At 31.6% G+C, this 16,727-nt stretch overlaps 1 protein-coding gene across 2 annotated transcripts in view; it reads right to left on the bottom strand.

The window, feature by feature from the left end:
• Window positions 1–16,727, bottom strand: part of LOC111680410 (apoptosis-stimulating of p53 protein 1) — a 179,785-nt gene that overhangs the window by 96,111 nt on the left and 66,947 nt on the right. For both annotated transcript variants that reach the window (XM_046953656.1, XM_046953655.1), the window contains exon 2: window positions 11,401–11,459. In XM_046953656.1, the coding sequence (XP_046809612.1) occupies window positions 11,401–11,436 (36 nt within the window). In that variant the 5' untranslated portion in view covers window positions 11,437–11,459. The remainder of the gene's footprint in view (window positions 1–11,400; window positions 11,460–16,727) is intronic.

The following is a 16,727-nucleotide window of genomic DNA, read 5'->3' as shown; positions in this document are numbered from 1 at the left end:
ACTCACAGCTTCTCTTTCTAACACTTGATTTCCCCCGGGAGTATGTTACCGTTTAAAATCTCCACAATCCCAGGGTAAGGAGGTGCTACCAGTTTACTGGACTATAGACTCGGCTTCGCCCTAGAATGATTTGGCATGGGGTCTAACCAGAGCACCAACAATGTGGTACTATGAGTGGCTAGATGACCGCAGAACTGTTTCTGGCTGGTCAGTTGGTTGAGGTCCTTCGGGATCCACGTAGTGTCTGCGGTTTGATAGCCAAAATCGCGGAGAGAGAATGCTGCTTTAAGGACTGATATATCCTATACCTAATGGGTCGGATATTTCCCTCTTCGAACAGGTCTATGCACAAAGCAGCATATGCTTGATTTATGAACCATATCGGTATTTCTTACCGGGAGATTAGAAAACTCGAGTACTTCAGCAAAGTGCTTGTCCATGTACGAAAATTGCCACCTAAGTTCTTTATTCAAGGATTCAGAGGCGCATGGTGGACCGTTCTCAAGTCTACCCAACGAAGAAGACCAGCGTGAAATAAGGCCGTCAAGGCAGTTGTCCACGTAAAGTACTCGACATTCGACCCACTTTATTTAGAACACCTCGTTATAAATGTTTTTACTCTATATAATGCTGGGCTCGTAAGACAAATCGATATCAGTGACCAAATAAGGAAGTACTCTCTGATCGGAAACTAAAAATTATCCATTCTGGAATGATCCGCTCATGAGGATTTCTTATCCTTATATGTCGCACAACATCACCAGAAGGCCCTTGATATTCGGCAACAGCATCTACCAGACATGCCACGATGGTGTATCAAGGATGTTGAAATTTCCAAAGATGTGATGGCCCTCGACTTATAGTCGAGAAGAAAGTATCCTGTTGAGATGAAAACAGTACCGAGAACTTCTACTAGTACTAGTCTACTGTCGAACAATTAGATATTCCTGAAATTTCACAAAGAACGATCTTGGGAATGACAGACAACTGTCGAATAGACAGACAATCGTCGTATCTGACAATTCCCCAAACATATTTTGGCGCTCTATTATGCAAGCAGTAAAAGATACTTAATGGGTTCTGGAATTTATCATAAGTTGCTCTGTCACATCACTCAGTTGTCTATGAATTATTAATGTGGTTTTAGTACTATATAATATATATTATTAACAAAAGTGTCAAAGTTTTTAGAATATATTTTAACACTGGTTACTTTATTAGTTACTTGTGGTGTGTAAAATGGTTGAAATCAAAAAATACATAAAACATACTTATATTCATTCATATCGAGGCTCAATAAATGACATTTTTCTTTAAAACCTTTTGATAAGTATTTTGATTACATTTCTACTTATTTGGATACCCAAATGTCTAGAAGCTTTTAAAATCAAAAATTCAGTTATTTTACTGTATAATCAGCAGTTTTGCGCTGTCATACAAATTGAAATAAAAGTGTGAATATGTATTTATTACAAAAATTCTATGTGTGTATGCATGTATGTATAATTACACCCACACTCACATGTACTGCATGTATGTACATATTTGCGTCCTTATGATAGAAGAAATACACAAATATTTACAAAAATACTCATAGAAATTGTAAACATTCCATTGAGATCAAATTAAAAAATAAAAAAAAACAAGAAATACACAATACTATGAGTACAACACGCAAACCAAAAAGGACTAGAAATAGCAGCAGGAAACAAAAACAAAAAAATGAAACACAGTAGTAGTAACAATAAAAACAAAATTGTGAAAAATTGTGTATTAGTACTCGTAACAGTGCACAAGGATATAATCAAATCGACATAAACAAACAAGTGTATGCAGTAGATATGAATGTAGGTTTTTGAAGAGAATTGCAAATGAATCTAAAAAGCTTCTGTGTCACTAGCTAAATACTATGACTGCCTGGTTGCTTGCAATATTTGCTAAAGATGTATCTAAATGTTGATTCTTTTTAGTCGGCCGGTTGTGTTTGCTTGCTGACTGTTCGCAGAGATGCCAGTTATTTGGGAGAGTATTTAAATTGAATTCCTGGTGGGGTTTAAAAGTTTGTAGATTTTCTACTGTATACTTTCAAGCAAATGATATCAATTCCCTTAGAATTTGTTAAAACAGCTAGATTTTATGCCATATATTAAAATGATGGAAATTTTTTTTAATAAACAAATATCTTTATAGATTATGTTAAAGTTTTTGTTTAAGATTTCTTTAAATTTACAAAACATTACATTTTCAATCGTGAAAGTCACCCAGAAGAATCTTCTATGTGTAGATCCTCTACAGTAAATGACTATCAACGAAATTCGAAATAAACAGGAACAAAATAATATCTGAGTAATTTGATGAAGATCGCTGCATAGTTTAGTTTATATCCCATAGAAGGTTCTCTTCAAAAAATGACTTTTAAGCTCATAACTGGTTTCAAATTAAAAGCATAGAGATGAAGTTCGGTTAAAAATAGTTTTGTATACTGCAAAACCTTTGTAACAAATGTTATGAGGATCGGTTCAAAATTCATACTATCAACTCTGTAAGGACCTCTTTCAAAATGACTTTTAAGCTCATAATTGACAGACCGAGCGCTTAATCACACTCTCAAGAGGAAAAACCCAAAAGCTGTTATCACTTAACAAAAGTGATCTCAGGATACCAACGGCATCGTTTGGCCATTTTGGTCTCAGATATCATCAATTCATGTTATTGAAAATCTCAAATTCTGTAGAGACCGGTCCATAACTATAAACTATATGGCAATATTATACATAATTTGCTTGTTTAACTAATTTAGGACCCAGCGAATATGAGTAAATGTAAATTTATATTTGTTGATCAAAAAAAAAAAAATCAAAAACTCAACTCTCTTTCAAAACGCCATCTAAGCATAGAATTCTTGAAACAAACTTAAAATTTTATTAGAACAACAAATCCTTAATTGGTACTATCCTACCAACAGGTACCATCCTAACACCTACAGTTAGATATGCGTATGAATACTTACTTGTGTACAAATAAATGAGTGAATGAACCTCTTTATACGAAACAACATTTGTATCTGTGTGTTTTCTTTAGCAACATTTATGTATGACTTTTTTTGTTCACACAGACAGACAAACTCATGTAGACAACACAATTTATGTCAACAATGTATATTTGTATATACATATGTATGTCACAGGCCGTTTCTGTTGCTATTATTGTTGTAGAATTTTTCTGAAGTAGCAATAGTTGTAGGCATCGTTGTTGTTATTGCTATTGTTGTTTTGGCAAAGAGTTAGTTATTTTAATTCGGGTTGTTGGATATTTTTGTTGAAATAATGAAAATATTTTTGTTTATATAGACTTTAACTTAGATTAAAATCCTTCAGATATAAAGGTACGAATTGTTTGCTTTGTCCATTAGATATCCTAAAATAGGGTGACTGATCATGTTTGAAAAATTGAGCGAGATATTGGCACAATGATAACAAAAGCCAGTAAAATTATCTTAGAAGGGCTGGTCTTTGGTTGAGTGACGCAATGAATCCAATGGAGAAGACCATACTACTCGATAGATAAGATTCAATTTCAAATTCTGCATTTAAACTTAAACCCAGATAACGGAGATATGTTAACTCAAACGATAGATATTCAGCAGTTGTCAAGGATTGGGCAGAAGGGGGAATAAAGTTTCTTTTTTCCTAGTCACTACAACTTAGTACAGGTCTAGTCTATAGTCTAGTCTAAAGTCTAGTCTAAAGTCTAGTGTAAAGCCTAATCTAAAGTCTAGTCCAATGTCTAGTTTAAAGTCTAGTAAAAAATCTAGTCCAAAGTCTATTCTAAAGTCTAGTCCAAAGTCTATTCTAAAGTCTAGTCTAAAGTCTAATCTAATGTCTAGTCTAAAGTCTAGTCTAAAGTCTAGTCTAAAGTCTAGTCTATGTTCTAGTCTATACTCTAGTCTATAGTTTAGTCTATAGTCTAGTCTATAGTTTAGTCTATAGTCTAGTCTATAGTCTAGTCTATAGTCTAGTCTATAGTTTAGTCTATAGTCTAGTCTATAGTCTAGTCTATAGTCTAGTCTATAGTCTAGTCTATAGTCTAGTCTATAGTCTAGTCTATAGTCTAGTCTATAGTCTAGTCTATAGTCTAGTCTATAGTCTAGTCTATAGTCTAGTCTATAGTCTAGTCTATAGTCTAGTCTATAGTCTAGTCTATAGTCTAGTCTATAGTCTAGTCTATAGTCTAGTCTACAGTCTAGTCTATAGTCTAGTCTATAGTCTAGTCTATAGTCTAGTCTATAGTCTAGTCTATAGTCTAGTCTATAGTCCAGTCTATAGTCCAGTCTATAGTCTAGTCTATAGTCTAGTCTATAGTCTAGTCTATATTCTAGTCTATAGTCTAGTCTATAGTCTAGTCTATAGTCTAGTCTATAGTCTAGTCTATAGTCTAGGCTATAGTCTAGGCTATAGTCTAGTCTATAGTCTAGTCTATAGTCTAGTCTATAGTCTATGCTATAGTCTAGGCTATAGTCTAGGCTATACTAGACTATAGTCTAGACTATAGACTAGACTATAGTCTAGTCTATAGTCTAGTCTATAGTCTAGTCTATAGTCTAGTCTATAGTCTAGTCTATAGTCTAGGCTATAGTCTAGTCTATAGTCTAGGCTATAGTCTAGTCTATAGTCTAGTCTATAGTCTAGTCTATAGTCTAGGCTATAGTCTAGGCTATAGTCTAGTCTATAGTCTAGTCTATAGTCTAGTCTATAGTCTAGGCTATAGTCTAGGCTATAGTCTAGGCCATAGTCTAGTCTATAGTCTAGACTATAGTCTAGTCTATAGTCTAGTTTATAGTCTGGTCTATAGTCTAGTTTATAGTCTGGTCAATAGTTCGCGTTCGGAATATAGTTTAGTTTCGGCTTTGTCGGTGGACGATCAGGGATTCATATCCGTAAAACTACTAGTGTTAGAACTGGTACCAATAAGCGCAGATGATATACGCTTTCTTACGGTCGTCTTCCTATTGACAAGATTATGAATTTCACGGAATCTAAATTAGGTAACTAAAGGTGAAAACGGCTTAAATTCCAAGGTCAGCAGGGTGTTAGAAGTTTTTTATATGAACGTTAGTATATATGAGTATAAGTGCATGTCCCTATGCCTGTGTGTTTGGCTGTTCGTTGTTTACAAATAAATATCTATGTAAAAATATGTATGTATATCTCTTTCCGTTTGTTATTTTTATTTTTAATACTAGGACATACACATATTCATAGATACAAAAATACATTGCAGACTTTAATTGCTATAGTATGGGAAGATAATAAATTTCACTTTTTCTAGTTTAAGTATCCACACAGACACACCCACACTTTAAAACGCTTTCCCTTTTTCGATCAAACATGTTAAGGTTCTTTTTTTTAGAATTTACCTTTAGTAGGGCAAAAAGTACCATAAATGTAGATTATAAACATGATACTTTTTGGTACGTTTGAAAAATTTTATAGGTTAAATATTTAAAGTTTATTTTAAAGACTTGTAAAATTTTCATCTAAATTGAGACATTTTTATTTTGTAATAGTTATATTTTCTGCCAATTCATTACTTCCCCAAAAAGTATCAATTGTAATTTGCTCTAAAATTTTGTACGATTGTAGAATTTTTTCATGTTTGTTTGTAAAGGGAAAATATTTTATTTGTGTATTTGTTTTGTGTATGTATGCCAGACGATTCATTGAAGGCTTTTATTCAAATTGTTTTCATTTTGCTTTCATTTGGTTGGATTTTATTTCATTTAATATTATTTTTTCTTTTCACAAAACACACATACATTAGATATAATTATTTTTGGGTTGTCATGAAAAGTAAAAAAAAAAAACACACACACACAAATTACGTGTGTGTTTAAGGGAATAACTGCATATTTGTATATTTAAAACACAAAAAGTTTAAATAAAAGGTTTTCTGTCTTCATTCGAAGATTTTAATTCTTGAAAAGGAACTTTAACTAAAATATAATAAATAACACTTTGAAAGAAGCTGGGGTAAGAAAGAAGCTGGGGTATAAGGCAGTCCTTTATAAGCTACTTTTTTACAATTATATGCGTCTGGTCTACGTTTTTAAATTTTATGAGTATTTTATACAATTTGTCGAAACTGTATAAAATTAAGAAGGTTTAAGTAGTAAAATTATTATCTAAATTCCCAGACACTTTTATTGTCTAAACAAAATTATGAATTAGTGATATCAATTGCTTTTTTGTTATTTCGTCTGTAAGCTAGTCGATTACCTTGTTTTATAGGCTATAAACTAGTCTAAGGACTAGCCTATGGCATAGTGAATTAAGTAGTCTAGTCAATAGACAAGAGTATTGATTATTCTATAAACTGTTGCCTAATGATTATGTTAATTATATATCCACCAATTGTATGGATTATTTCATTGAGCTATTGACATGTCTCTTAATTATTCATTAACTAGTATTTTGACTTGATTTTCAAATAGTCTAGTCACTATTTTAATAATTATTTGATTAACTACTTGATTAGTCTATGCAGTGGTATATTAAGTAGTCTATAGACTAGTATATAGTCTAGAACATAGATTAATCAATAATCCGTAAGCTACTTAATAAATTAGTCAATGTAATACACTATAGAATGGCCATTGATCAAAGGAATCGACCAGTCTACAGAAGAATCTATAGACACCATTATGTAACAAAAGATCAAAGATCTTTTGTTCTCACAAACATTGGATCTTTGCTCCCGAAGAACCCGATTCTCAATTGGTCTATTGTCTAGTCTATGGATTAGTTTATTAACGAATCTATTGGAAAAATATGTTCATAGACTAGCCCATTTAGTAGAACATAGACTAATTCATAGAATAATCAATAATCCGATGATTATTAATCAAATGAACCTTCCATAGACACCTCTTTGTCATAGAAGATCAAAGATCTTTCTTGCCTACAACAATTGAATCTCCGATTTAAAATGACCCAATTCTCAATAGGCCAAATATTGTCAACTCAGCAGTAGTTGTATCAACCGGTAGTTTGTTTTCCGTGGAAAGAAAACCCAGTTTTGCCCAAATGATGTACTTTTTTATTTGCTTCCCAAAAGATTTGAGGCCTCATTATTTTTTATGTAAAAAAAAGTGATCACTATTTCAGGTTCATATCTTGCAAGTAGTTCGGAATTTGTAGCTCTTGTCATAAAGATCTTCAACTTCAAACTTGAAATTTCAAAGAATTAGACCTTTTTTTCTAGTGGTTCTCTATATTAGACGTATACGTAATATTTCTAATATCAATAAATCATAATCACGTATACGTACAGGTGTTAAGAGTAAATCAAAATACCAAACGGTTTGCAAGATTTAAGCCTAAGGAAATGATACAATTTTTTGCAAAAAATGACATCGAGCCCATAAATCTTTAGGGACCCATGAAAAGGTGCTTGCAAAACTGGAAGACAGGTCCTTATACAGTTATATTAGATCCAAGCATTCTCTAAAGGGGTTCATTCCCTGCATGCACTCTTATATTTAATGAAATTTTATCATTTAATATATATGTACATATATCTATATTTTAAAATAACTACTTTTCTTAGAACAGCAAAGGTTAGTTATTTTATTTCTATGTACAAGTGCAAATGTTTTAAATAGAATAATAATCGAGAGCATTGAAATTGCTACTCATTAAATGTTTCGCTTCTTTAAAATCTAGTTATGTAGTTTAGGTTAGCAAGCTGTCCCTTGCTGTTCGAATTACGGACACACTTGGATCCATATCTTTAATCTCTTTATGATACCTGGAAAAGAGAACAACGGTCGGCGTAGTAGTACACTTCGACCCAAATACTCTGGTTTCATATCCAAACCATTTTGTCGCACGAACAAAGGAATCTATCCTTTGAATATCAGCCTTATATAGGCTCTTTAAATCGTTAAAGACATTGACTCCTAGCAGACTTAATCTATGCTCCGCTAGGGCAGGACATTGACAGAGGAAGTGGACAGTACTCTTTTCTTCCTCTTCCTCCCAACAGCTCCTGCAGAAGTCATTACTAGAAGGTCTATCCAAAAGGTCAGTGGTCAGTCACCACTGCAGTTATGTTCCGAGGGCTCGTAATTTACGTGGATCATACGAAGGCCACACGATCCTCGTGAATCTGCAGGTGGCCTGAATCGACAATTTGTGTTGCACAAGCTCTTATGGTTTTATCGAATCAAGCGTTTGAAGTGGTCGGTGTTGCTGGTGAGGAACCCACTTTCACAAGAGAGTCCGGAGGTAAGATTCCATTTCATTTGGATCGTAATGAATCGATTCCAAAAAGCTTCTAGTTGTGTAAAGTTCTAATACTTTAATATTAAATAATTTTGTACAGTTTTACACTTTGATTTTATGGAATGTGTGTTTGCCCATCACAGTTTTAAATCATGTATTCCTTTGAATATACATACGTATATATGTATGTATGTGCTATGTACATGACGACCTATTTATAACAAAAGCTGTTAGTAAGAATATTTTAGTTTTATGACAAATATATAAGAATGTTTATATAAAAGGATATTTTTATTACACATTGTTAAGGAATGCAACACATGTGGCATGTACAAAATTTACATTCTAGCATTCTTATACACATCCATACATATGTAAATTGTACACACACACATACCACCAATCATGCTACAATAAATAATATTGGAACAATTTACACATATGAGTAAATTTGATGTTATTTTAATATAGTAAGGCGATTTTGAATAGTGGATCCAGCTAATTGCAGCCACAGATCCCTGGAATTCAATAAAGAATATAGGAAAATCTTTGTATCTCTTATAAAGTTTAGATATTTTTCTTGTATTATAGATCATCTTTATCATAAAAACTTGATGTAAAGGTTCCTTATGTCTGATATTTAAGTCAATATTACATAGTTAAACTTTGTTTAAAACTTTTTGGAATAACCCTTAAACTATAAACTGTTTACCTATAAATGCCTGCCTGAAGTATACACTAAATAAAATGGGTGCTATTTACATGGCAAATTTTACATTTATGAACTATTTTTGTGGGTCATGAGATGCCAAGTAAAATAAAATAAATAAAATGAATATTATATGAAAAATGATATAGTTATGAACAATTGTGATGGGTCATATCCGAATATGCAGCACTGTGTCAATAATGATCTAATGTTGAGACAATATAACTATTTACTTATTTATTAGATTTATACCGAAATGTATTGTCATATTAATCGGATAATGAAAAAAAATGGGCTATATATTGTTTTGAAACTTCAAATGGGCGAAATGCCACGCCCAAAATAAGTTTTAGAACTCGCATATCTCAGAAACTACTACAGATAGATGCCTGAAAATTTGTATGGTTAATTTTGACATGAATATGAATGTGGGTGAAAATTGGCGGACTGGCTATTGGGGACGTTATAAATCCCATTTTAAAGATTAGAAAAAGTTAGTATATTTAAGAAAATGCAACAGTTAAGGTCCTTAAATATTGCCAAAATCTTTTTAGTATCAAAATGAATGTTTTAAAGATATGTGGATTAGTAATTGGGGGCGTGGCATCTTCCATATTAGTTAAATATAAAATTTCGTTTAGAAAAATCTCAAATATTGCAAGGGAAATAATGAAATCCATATGAACAATTTGAAAATTGAGGGCGTGTCACCTACCATATGAATTGAATACAAACATTGATATAGTTGAAAACGTGTTGGAACTACCATCTTAACAACTTGCTTGAACATCTTTAACACCTATGTACATGTTTAGATATTAAATCAGCGAATTAGCAATAACTTTGGAGGAGGCGTGGCACTTTCCATATGAATTTAAACTCAAAATATGTACAGCTGAGCATCTGTTGCAGCCAGAATCTTAAAAACTTTATTGAACAACTTTGACATCTATGTAAATATTTGAAGTGGCACCTACCATATGAATAAAATACATAAATTCGAATAGTTGGGAGCTAGAATATTGCATGAACACTTCGACATCTATGTAAATATTTGGTTAAGAAATTATCGGATTAGCAATAGGGACATAGCACCTCCCATTTCAATAAATGACAAAAAGTCTTATATCTGAGAAACTATTAGAGCTAGAATATTGAAATTTTGCATAGGCAACATTGAAATTCATATGATTAAACACAGAGGGAAAGAGAAATGTATATGCCACAGTTACCTGCTTTATAATTTTTCAATAACATCCGTTGTCAAAGTTTATACATACGCACGACAACATTATGCAGCAATTCGTTGTCAAGATCTAAATTACATACACATCCGTTGTCTACATTTAAACAAATGTTGTAAGCTAACTACTGACAACAATCCGTTGTCAATAGTGATAACGTTGCATTGTCTACATTACATAGTGTTGTTGTAAGTATATATATATACTTTGAGAACAGATATTATTAAAAATTTGGTGTCAATTTGTTACCGGGTGTGTATTTTTCTTTTTCCCTCTGTAAAGAGTTTTTATGTAAGAATATGCATGTCCGTCCGTCTGTTTGTTGGAATCATTATTAAGAAACTTTCCAAACTAAATTTTTATACTCACCATCAAAAAAGATTGGGATATATTGATTTTGTCATTCCGTTTGTAATACATTGAAATATTGATCATAGACCCACATATGTATAAATATTCTGGATCCTTTTTTAATTCTAAGACAATCTAGTCTTGTCTGTCCTTCCATTCATCTGTCCGTCTGTTGAAAACATGATTGACTCCGAATGGAAAAAGCTAGAGGGTTGAAATTTTTCAGAAATATTCCCTATAGTTAAGGTTTGCTTTGTATTCGTAAAGGCCCCATACAAATGGCCCCCCGAAAACAGCTTTAAAGTCATAATTGTTTTAAAAAGTATATCGATAAAATTCGACATAAATAAGTCTTATATGAGCCAAAAACTCTCTACCAAATTTTTATGAGGATCGGTCCATAATTGATCGGTCCAGAAATTATATTGCTAGGAATTGCAAACCCTTAGACAATCTTTTATACGTTTGTAGGGTATAAAAACTTTTGGGGGAGAAAATTCTATAAACCAAAACATTATTTTAAGAAGAAATACATACAATTTCACTTAAAGCACTTAAAAATAACATTGACATTTTTATACATTTTAAATAATTGCTCTTAAAGTTCTTCTAATTCCTTTTTCTAAATGAAATGATATCTTTTAAATCCTTTTATATTATTAAATAAAAATTTAAAGAAAATTTAATATTAAAATCAACAATTTTATTACACCCCCCTCAAATTAGAATGTGAAAATTTGCATATTTATTAGAACAAAAAAAAAAAATGAAAAATATAAGAACAAAAAAAAAAAAAAAAGAATCTAATACTTACAATATCGTCCAAGTTGTTAGTCGTCGGTTCCTTCATACCATGACGCAACTAAAGGAGCGCTGCAAAAATACAAGAAAAAAAAAAACAAAGAAATATAAGAAAAACATGAAATTTCAATTCATTTCATTATGAGTTTTTTTTTCAGTTTACGTTATACAAAATAAATATTTAAATATAAAGAAAAAGAAGAAATTTTTGTTTTGTGAAAAAAAAACAATTTTATTATATTTTTGTATTTGAATAAAAAATTAGTTATGCCACTTTTTGTAATGTTGTATTTTTTGTTGTTGCTTTTCAAATTTTAACAGAACACAATCTAATGCATATGGTAGTTTTGTTTAACAAATCATTGTAAATATATTTGTATATATATTTGTGACCGATACATATTTACATATACATATATTCACGCCTTACACACCCCCATATTAGCATGGTCATACACCCACCATTGTATGTTTAACTGGAATAAACACTTTATTGCCATTTGCTAAAAAGCATAGACAATGTACACTTAACTTAATATGCACAAACATTTAAGGCATATTTTCATCACAGTGGTTTTAAGGTGGGAAAAATCCAATCAAAACTTATGAAGGGATCTAATGATGCCAGAATATTCGATTCATTTCAGACTAGAAAGTGTTAATAAGTATTCGATATCTCAAATCGAACCAGACATGTGAACGAAAGAATTGTCGATATCCAAGGAAAACTTTCTCATCAAATCCCTATCCTCCAGATGGTTTCAAGCTAGAGCTTTATTATTTTTTCTCTCTTAGGTTAGACCCAAAAAAGTATAAGGATTAGAATTTCTATTCAAATTCTATAATCTTTTCATATCACTCGAACCACACATGTGAAAGAAAGAATTGTCGATATTTAAGGAAAACTTTCTCATCAAGTCCATATCCTGCAGATAGTTTCAAGCAAGAGCTTTATTGATTTTTCTCAGTTAGGTTGCAACACAATATCAGTCTTAGACCCAAAAAAGTATAAAGTTTAGAATCCCTATTCAAATTCTATAATCTAGTCTTATCACTCGAACCACACATGTGAAAGAAAGAATTGTCGATATCCAAGGAATATCCTCCAGATAGTTTTAAGCTAGAGCTTTATTGATTTTTCTCAGTTAGGTTGCAACACAATATCAGTCTTAGACCCAAAAAAGTATAAAGTTCAGAATTCCTATCAAATTCTACAATCTAGTCATAACACTCGAACCACACATGTGAAAGAAAGAATTGCCGATATCCAAGGAAAACTTTTTCTTGAAGTTCAGAATCCATATTCAAATTCTATAATCTAGTCATATCAATCGAATCACACATGTGAAGGAAATCCGAATCCTCCAGATGGTTTCAAGCTAAAGCTTTTTTGATTTGTCTTAATTAGATTGCAACATAACATCAGTCTCAGACCAAAAAAAGTGTGAAGTTCAGAATACATATTCATACTCAGAAAACTTTCTTAACAAATTCCTATCCTCCAGATGGTTTCAAGCTAGAGCTAGATAATATCAGTCTTAGATCCAAACAAATATAAAGTTTTTAATCCCTATTCAAATTCTATAATCTATATGTCCAAAGAAATCATATAATGACGCAAACCGGAAGGAGTTACAACTCTGTTGGGTATTAAAAATGGAAAATATCATTCGATGGATAACTCTAGAAACCATGCAAGTAGCATCAGTCGGTTATTCGGCCATCATAATACAAAAAACAAGTATGAATGTATAGTCGAACATGGCCGACCATATGAAAATCATATCAGTCTGTATGTTAAAATTGTGACTTGTTATACCCTACACCACTTTAATGGGGAGGGTATACTGGGTTTGTGCTTATGTTTGTAACGCAAAACAATAACCACCTTAAAATTTTTTTCTTAGTAGGGTTCTATAAATCGACTTTCGAATAATTGAACAATAAATTTTTTGTCGAAAAAAGTCGAAAAGTCAAAGTCGACTATTTTGTTCCAAAAAAGTCGATAAATCGACTATCGTCTGTGAAAAAAGTCGAAAAGTCGACTTTGAAAATAAATGTCGCAAAAGGTCGAAAAGTCGGAAAATCGAATAAAAGTCGACTATTTACTAAACACTAAAAGTCGAGAAGTCTAAAAGTCAACTTTTAACTAACTGAAAAAAGTCGAAAAATCGACTTTGCATAAAATACAAAAAGTTGAAATGTCGACATTTAACTAAATGTAGCCCCTATAAAAAGCCCCCTTCAAAATTTGACTTAAATGTCCACAATTTTATTAAACTATAAATGGCTTAAGTATATCTGAGGCAAGGTACTACCGATCATTACATAAATCGGTAGTTTGTTAAAAATTCTTTTTGCCGATTTTTGTTGTAGAACATTCAACGTAATTATGTTCCCAAAAGCCATATTTGGGGTACGGTTGTATGGGGGTTAGATAAAATAATGGTCCGATTTCAACCATTTTCAATAGCGCTCGAACTTGGAGACTATGCAAAATTTATCAAATTATCTTGAAAATTGCGACTTGTAGCGTAAGCACAAGGTTAACATGGGCACACAGATGGATGGACGGACGGACGGATGAACATAGCTATACCCTCCCCACTATATTGGTGTTGCGTATAAAAATTATATGGTGTACATCGTCCGGAAGTTGGATAGTGAAGTATGTTAGTTGGCATTTTCATAAAAACAACTATACAAAATTGGAGAAATCAAGGGAATAATTAATCTCATTGCTATACTTTCGATTAATTTACATTTAAATATCTTGTTAGAGATGCCAGAGAAACACTAATGGAAATTTCTAAGGAACTACTTTGTGTAAACTCAGCTTCTAAACATGGAACTATATATTTCTTTATAAAGTTATCGCATAAGTTCCATTTACGATATATTCTTACTGATATAGTATATTAGTGCATAATTTCCCTCACCCATTATGTGGCCTTTTAAAACTGAGTAAATTAACCACTATTTCGGTTGACCCGACTTTATCTGACATGGTTGGTTTCCCAGTAGCTCAACCTATCAGTGCAAATTTCAGGACTTTCTTAATGGTTTCTGATTCTACCTCGTTTAGAGTGTAATTTGTGTGACCTTTACTGAACTTAGTCCTAAAAGTATAGTTTGTTGTTGTTGTAAAAGTTCGACTGTGAGTGACAGTTCGTTCCTGGGAAAAAAAATTTCTATTGCTACAGCTGTCGCTGGGTTGACAATCTTTGGCCGAGCGTGACTCGGGTCGTTCCGGAGCTTGGATCCAACTGTCGTGGGAACGAATCAAGTGTTATCGGGGTTTATATCGTTCATTTCATCCTATAAAAAGCCGGCATTAAACAATCTGTAGCGCTCATAGTTGGTCAAAATTGCGCTTTTAAGTACTTGTACATTTTCGACCAAACCAGTCACTACAGTTCTTCTAAAAATTTTTTAGTCTGCTGAACTTTTTAATACTAACTTACATATAGCTATTCTGATAAATCAGCTAAATCATCTCTTCAAAAATTACACAATTTAAGCAAAACAACATTCACTTAAGAAATAAATCTCTATTACAGAAAAGTATATTATTATCATTAAAGGGTTAGAGGTCTAACTGACTTTAATCCACAGTTGACCCTCATATTTCGAGATTCACTTCAAATTGATGAATATAAAAACCATCAATTTGAAGTGAATGTTGAATGTTGCACACAATAATTAACACATAAAAGGAAAATTTTCAAATGCGGAATGGTGCCTCTTTCAGCATTTCATACGAATTCGCTCCACTATCATATATATTTTAAATGTAAAAATGTATATAAAAGAGTATAAGTATGCTTAAAAACGAAAATTTAAATAGTCATCAACTTTATTTGCATTTGAATGTGATTTAAGTGCTGGATTTTCTTTTGTCATATTTTTTCTACCATTTTTGGCAACACGATACACACACATATACCCCTTATAAAGGATAATGCTTCGCTATTAAATTTATAAACAGATTTCAAATGTAAATGCACTCCAAGTTGGATTGTTGTAAGGACTGTACTTTCTTTTTTTCTTTCAAAAAAAAAACCCTAATTGTATTGTTTGTTAAATGTTTAAATACGGAAATAAAGAAAATAAAACTGCCAAAACAAAAATTTTGGCAGTTTTTTTTTCTTTAAAGTCAATGAAATGTTTTTTGGGTGTAAAATAGAACTAAAGTCTAGAATAAAGTGTTTTCTTATCATTTTATAGAATTTCCGTAGTTTTAGTATTATTGTTTTTTGTCCTACTTTTGGCAATCTTTTGTTTTGTTTTTGTTGTTTTATTGTGGGTTTTTTTAATTTCCTTTAAAAAAAAAAGTATTAAATGTGTTTAAAAAATATATAAAATTTTTTTGTCGTTCAACTAAGTTCAATGCCAAATGGGATTCTTACGTTTCTTGGCTAACTGTTATGGAATATATGGTTGGTTGGCTTGGTTGCTTAGTTAAAAAAGAAGAGATGCTGGCATTGTTGGTTTGTTGGCTGGCAGTGGCTCATGGTTGATGCTGCTGACGATGGTAATGGAAGTGTGTTGAAAACAATATTATAATAAATTTTATAATCATAATACCTACATATACACTTAACAATATATTCTCCATAATAATAATAAAAAACATACTTATTATGGTAACTCCCTTTTAATTTCTTATTCTCTAAATATAACTCCCCCCGAGCTTATCACCATTGCCTTACTACTCTATCATTATTTTTAAAACAAACAAAGAAGCAACAATAACAAGAAATTATATGAAATTACAGAACATTTGTTTAATGTTTTTGGTGATTTATCAAAATAACTAAAACAAAAACAACAATTAGGGTAATGAAGTCGATTGAGCACGATATCAAAGTACACTACACAGCAGCCATTAGTATAGTAAGAGGAACTCAAAATTAAAACTAACTAACTAATTAATTAACTAACTAACTAACTAACTAACTAACTAACTAACTAACTAACTAACTAACTAACTAACTAACTAACTAACTAACTAACTAACTAACTAACTAACTAACTAACTAACTAACTAACTAACTAACTAACTAACTAACTAACTAACTAACTAACTAAATAACTAACTAACTAACTAACTAACTAACTAACTAACTAACTAACTAACTAACTAACTAACTAACTAAATAACTAACTAACTAGCTAACTAACTTACTAACTAAAAGAACTAACTAATCTATCTATCCATCTGTCTATCTGTCTATCTGTCAATCTATCTATCTATCTATCTATCTATCTATCTATCTATCTATCTATCTATCTATCTATCTATCTATCTATCTATCTATCTATCTATCTATCTATCTA

This window comes from Lucilia cuprina, chromosome 6 (genome assembly GCF_022045245.1).
Source record: "Lucilia cuprina isolate Lc7/37 chromosome 6, ASM2204524v1, whole genome shotgun sequence".
NCBI classification, from domain to species: domain Eukaryota; kingdom Metazoa; phylum Arthropoda; class Insecta; order Diptera; family Calliphoridae; genus Lucilia; species Lucilia cuprina.
Note: the sequence above shows the minus strand (reverse complement) of the source record. Positions and strands in the feature narration are given on the sequence as shown.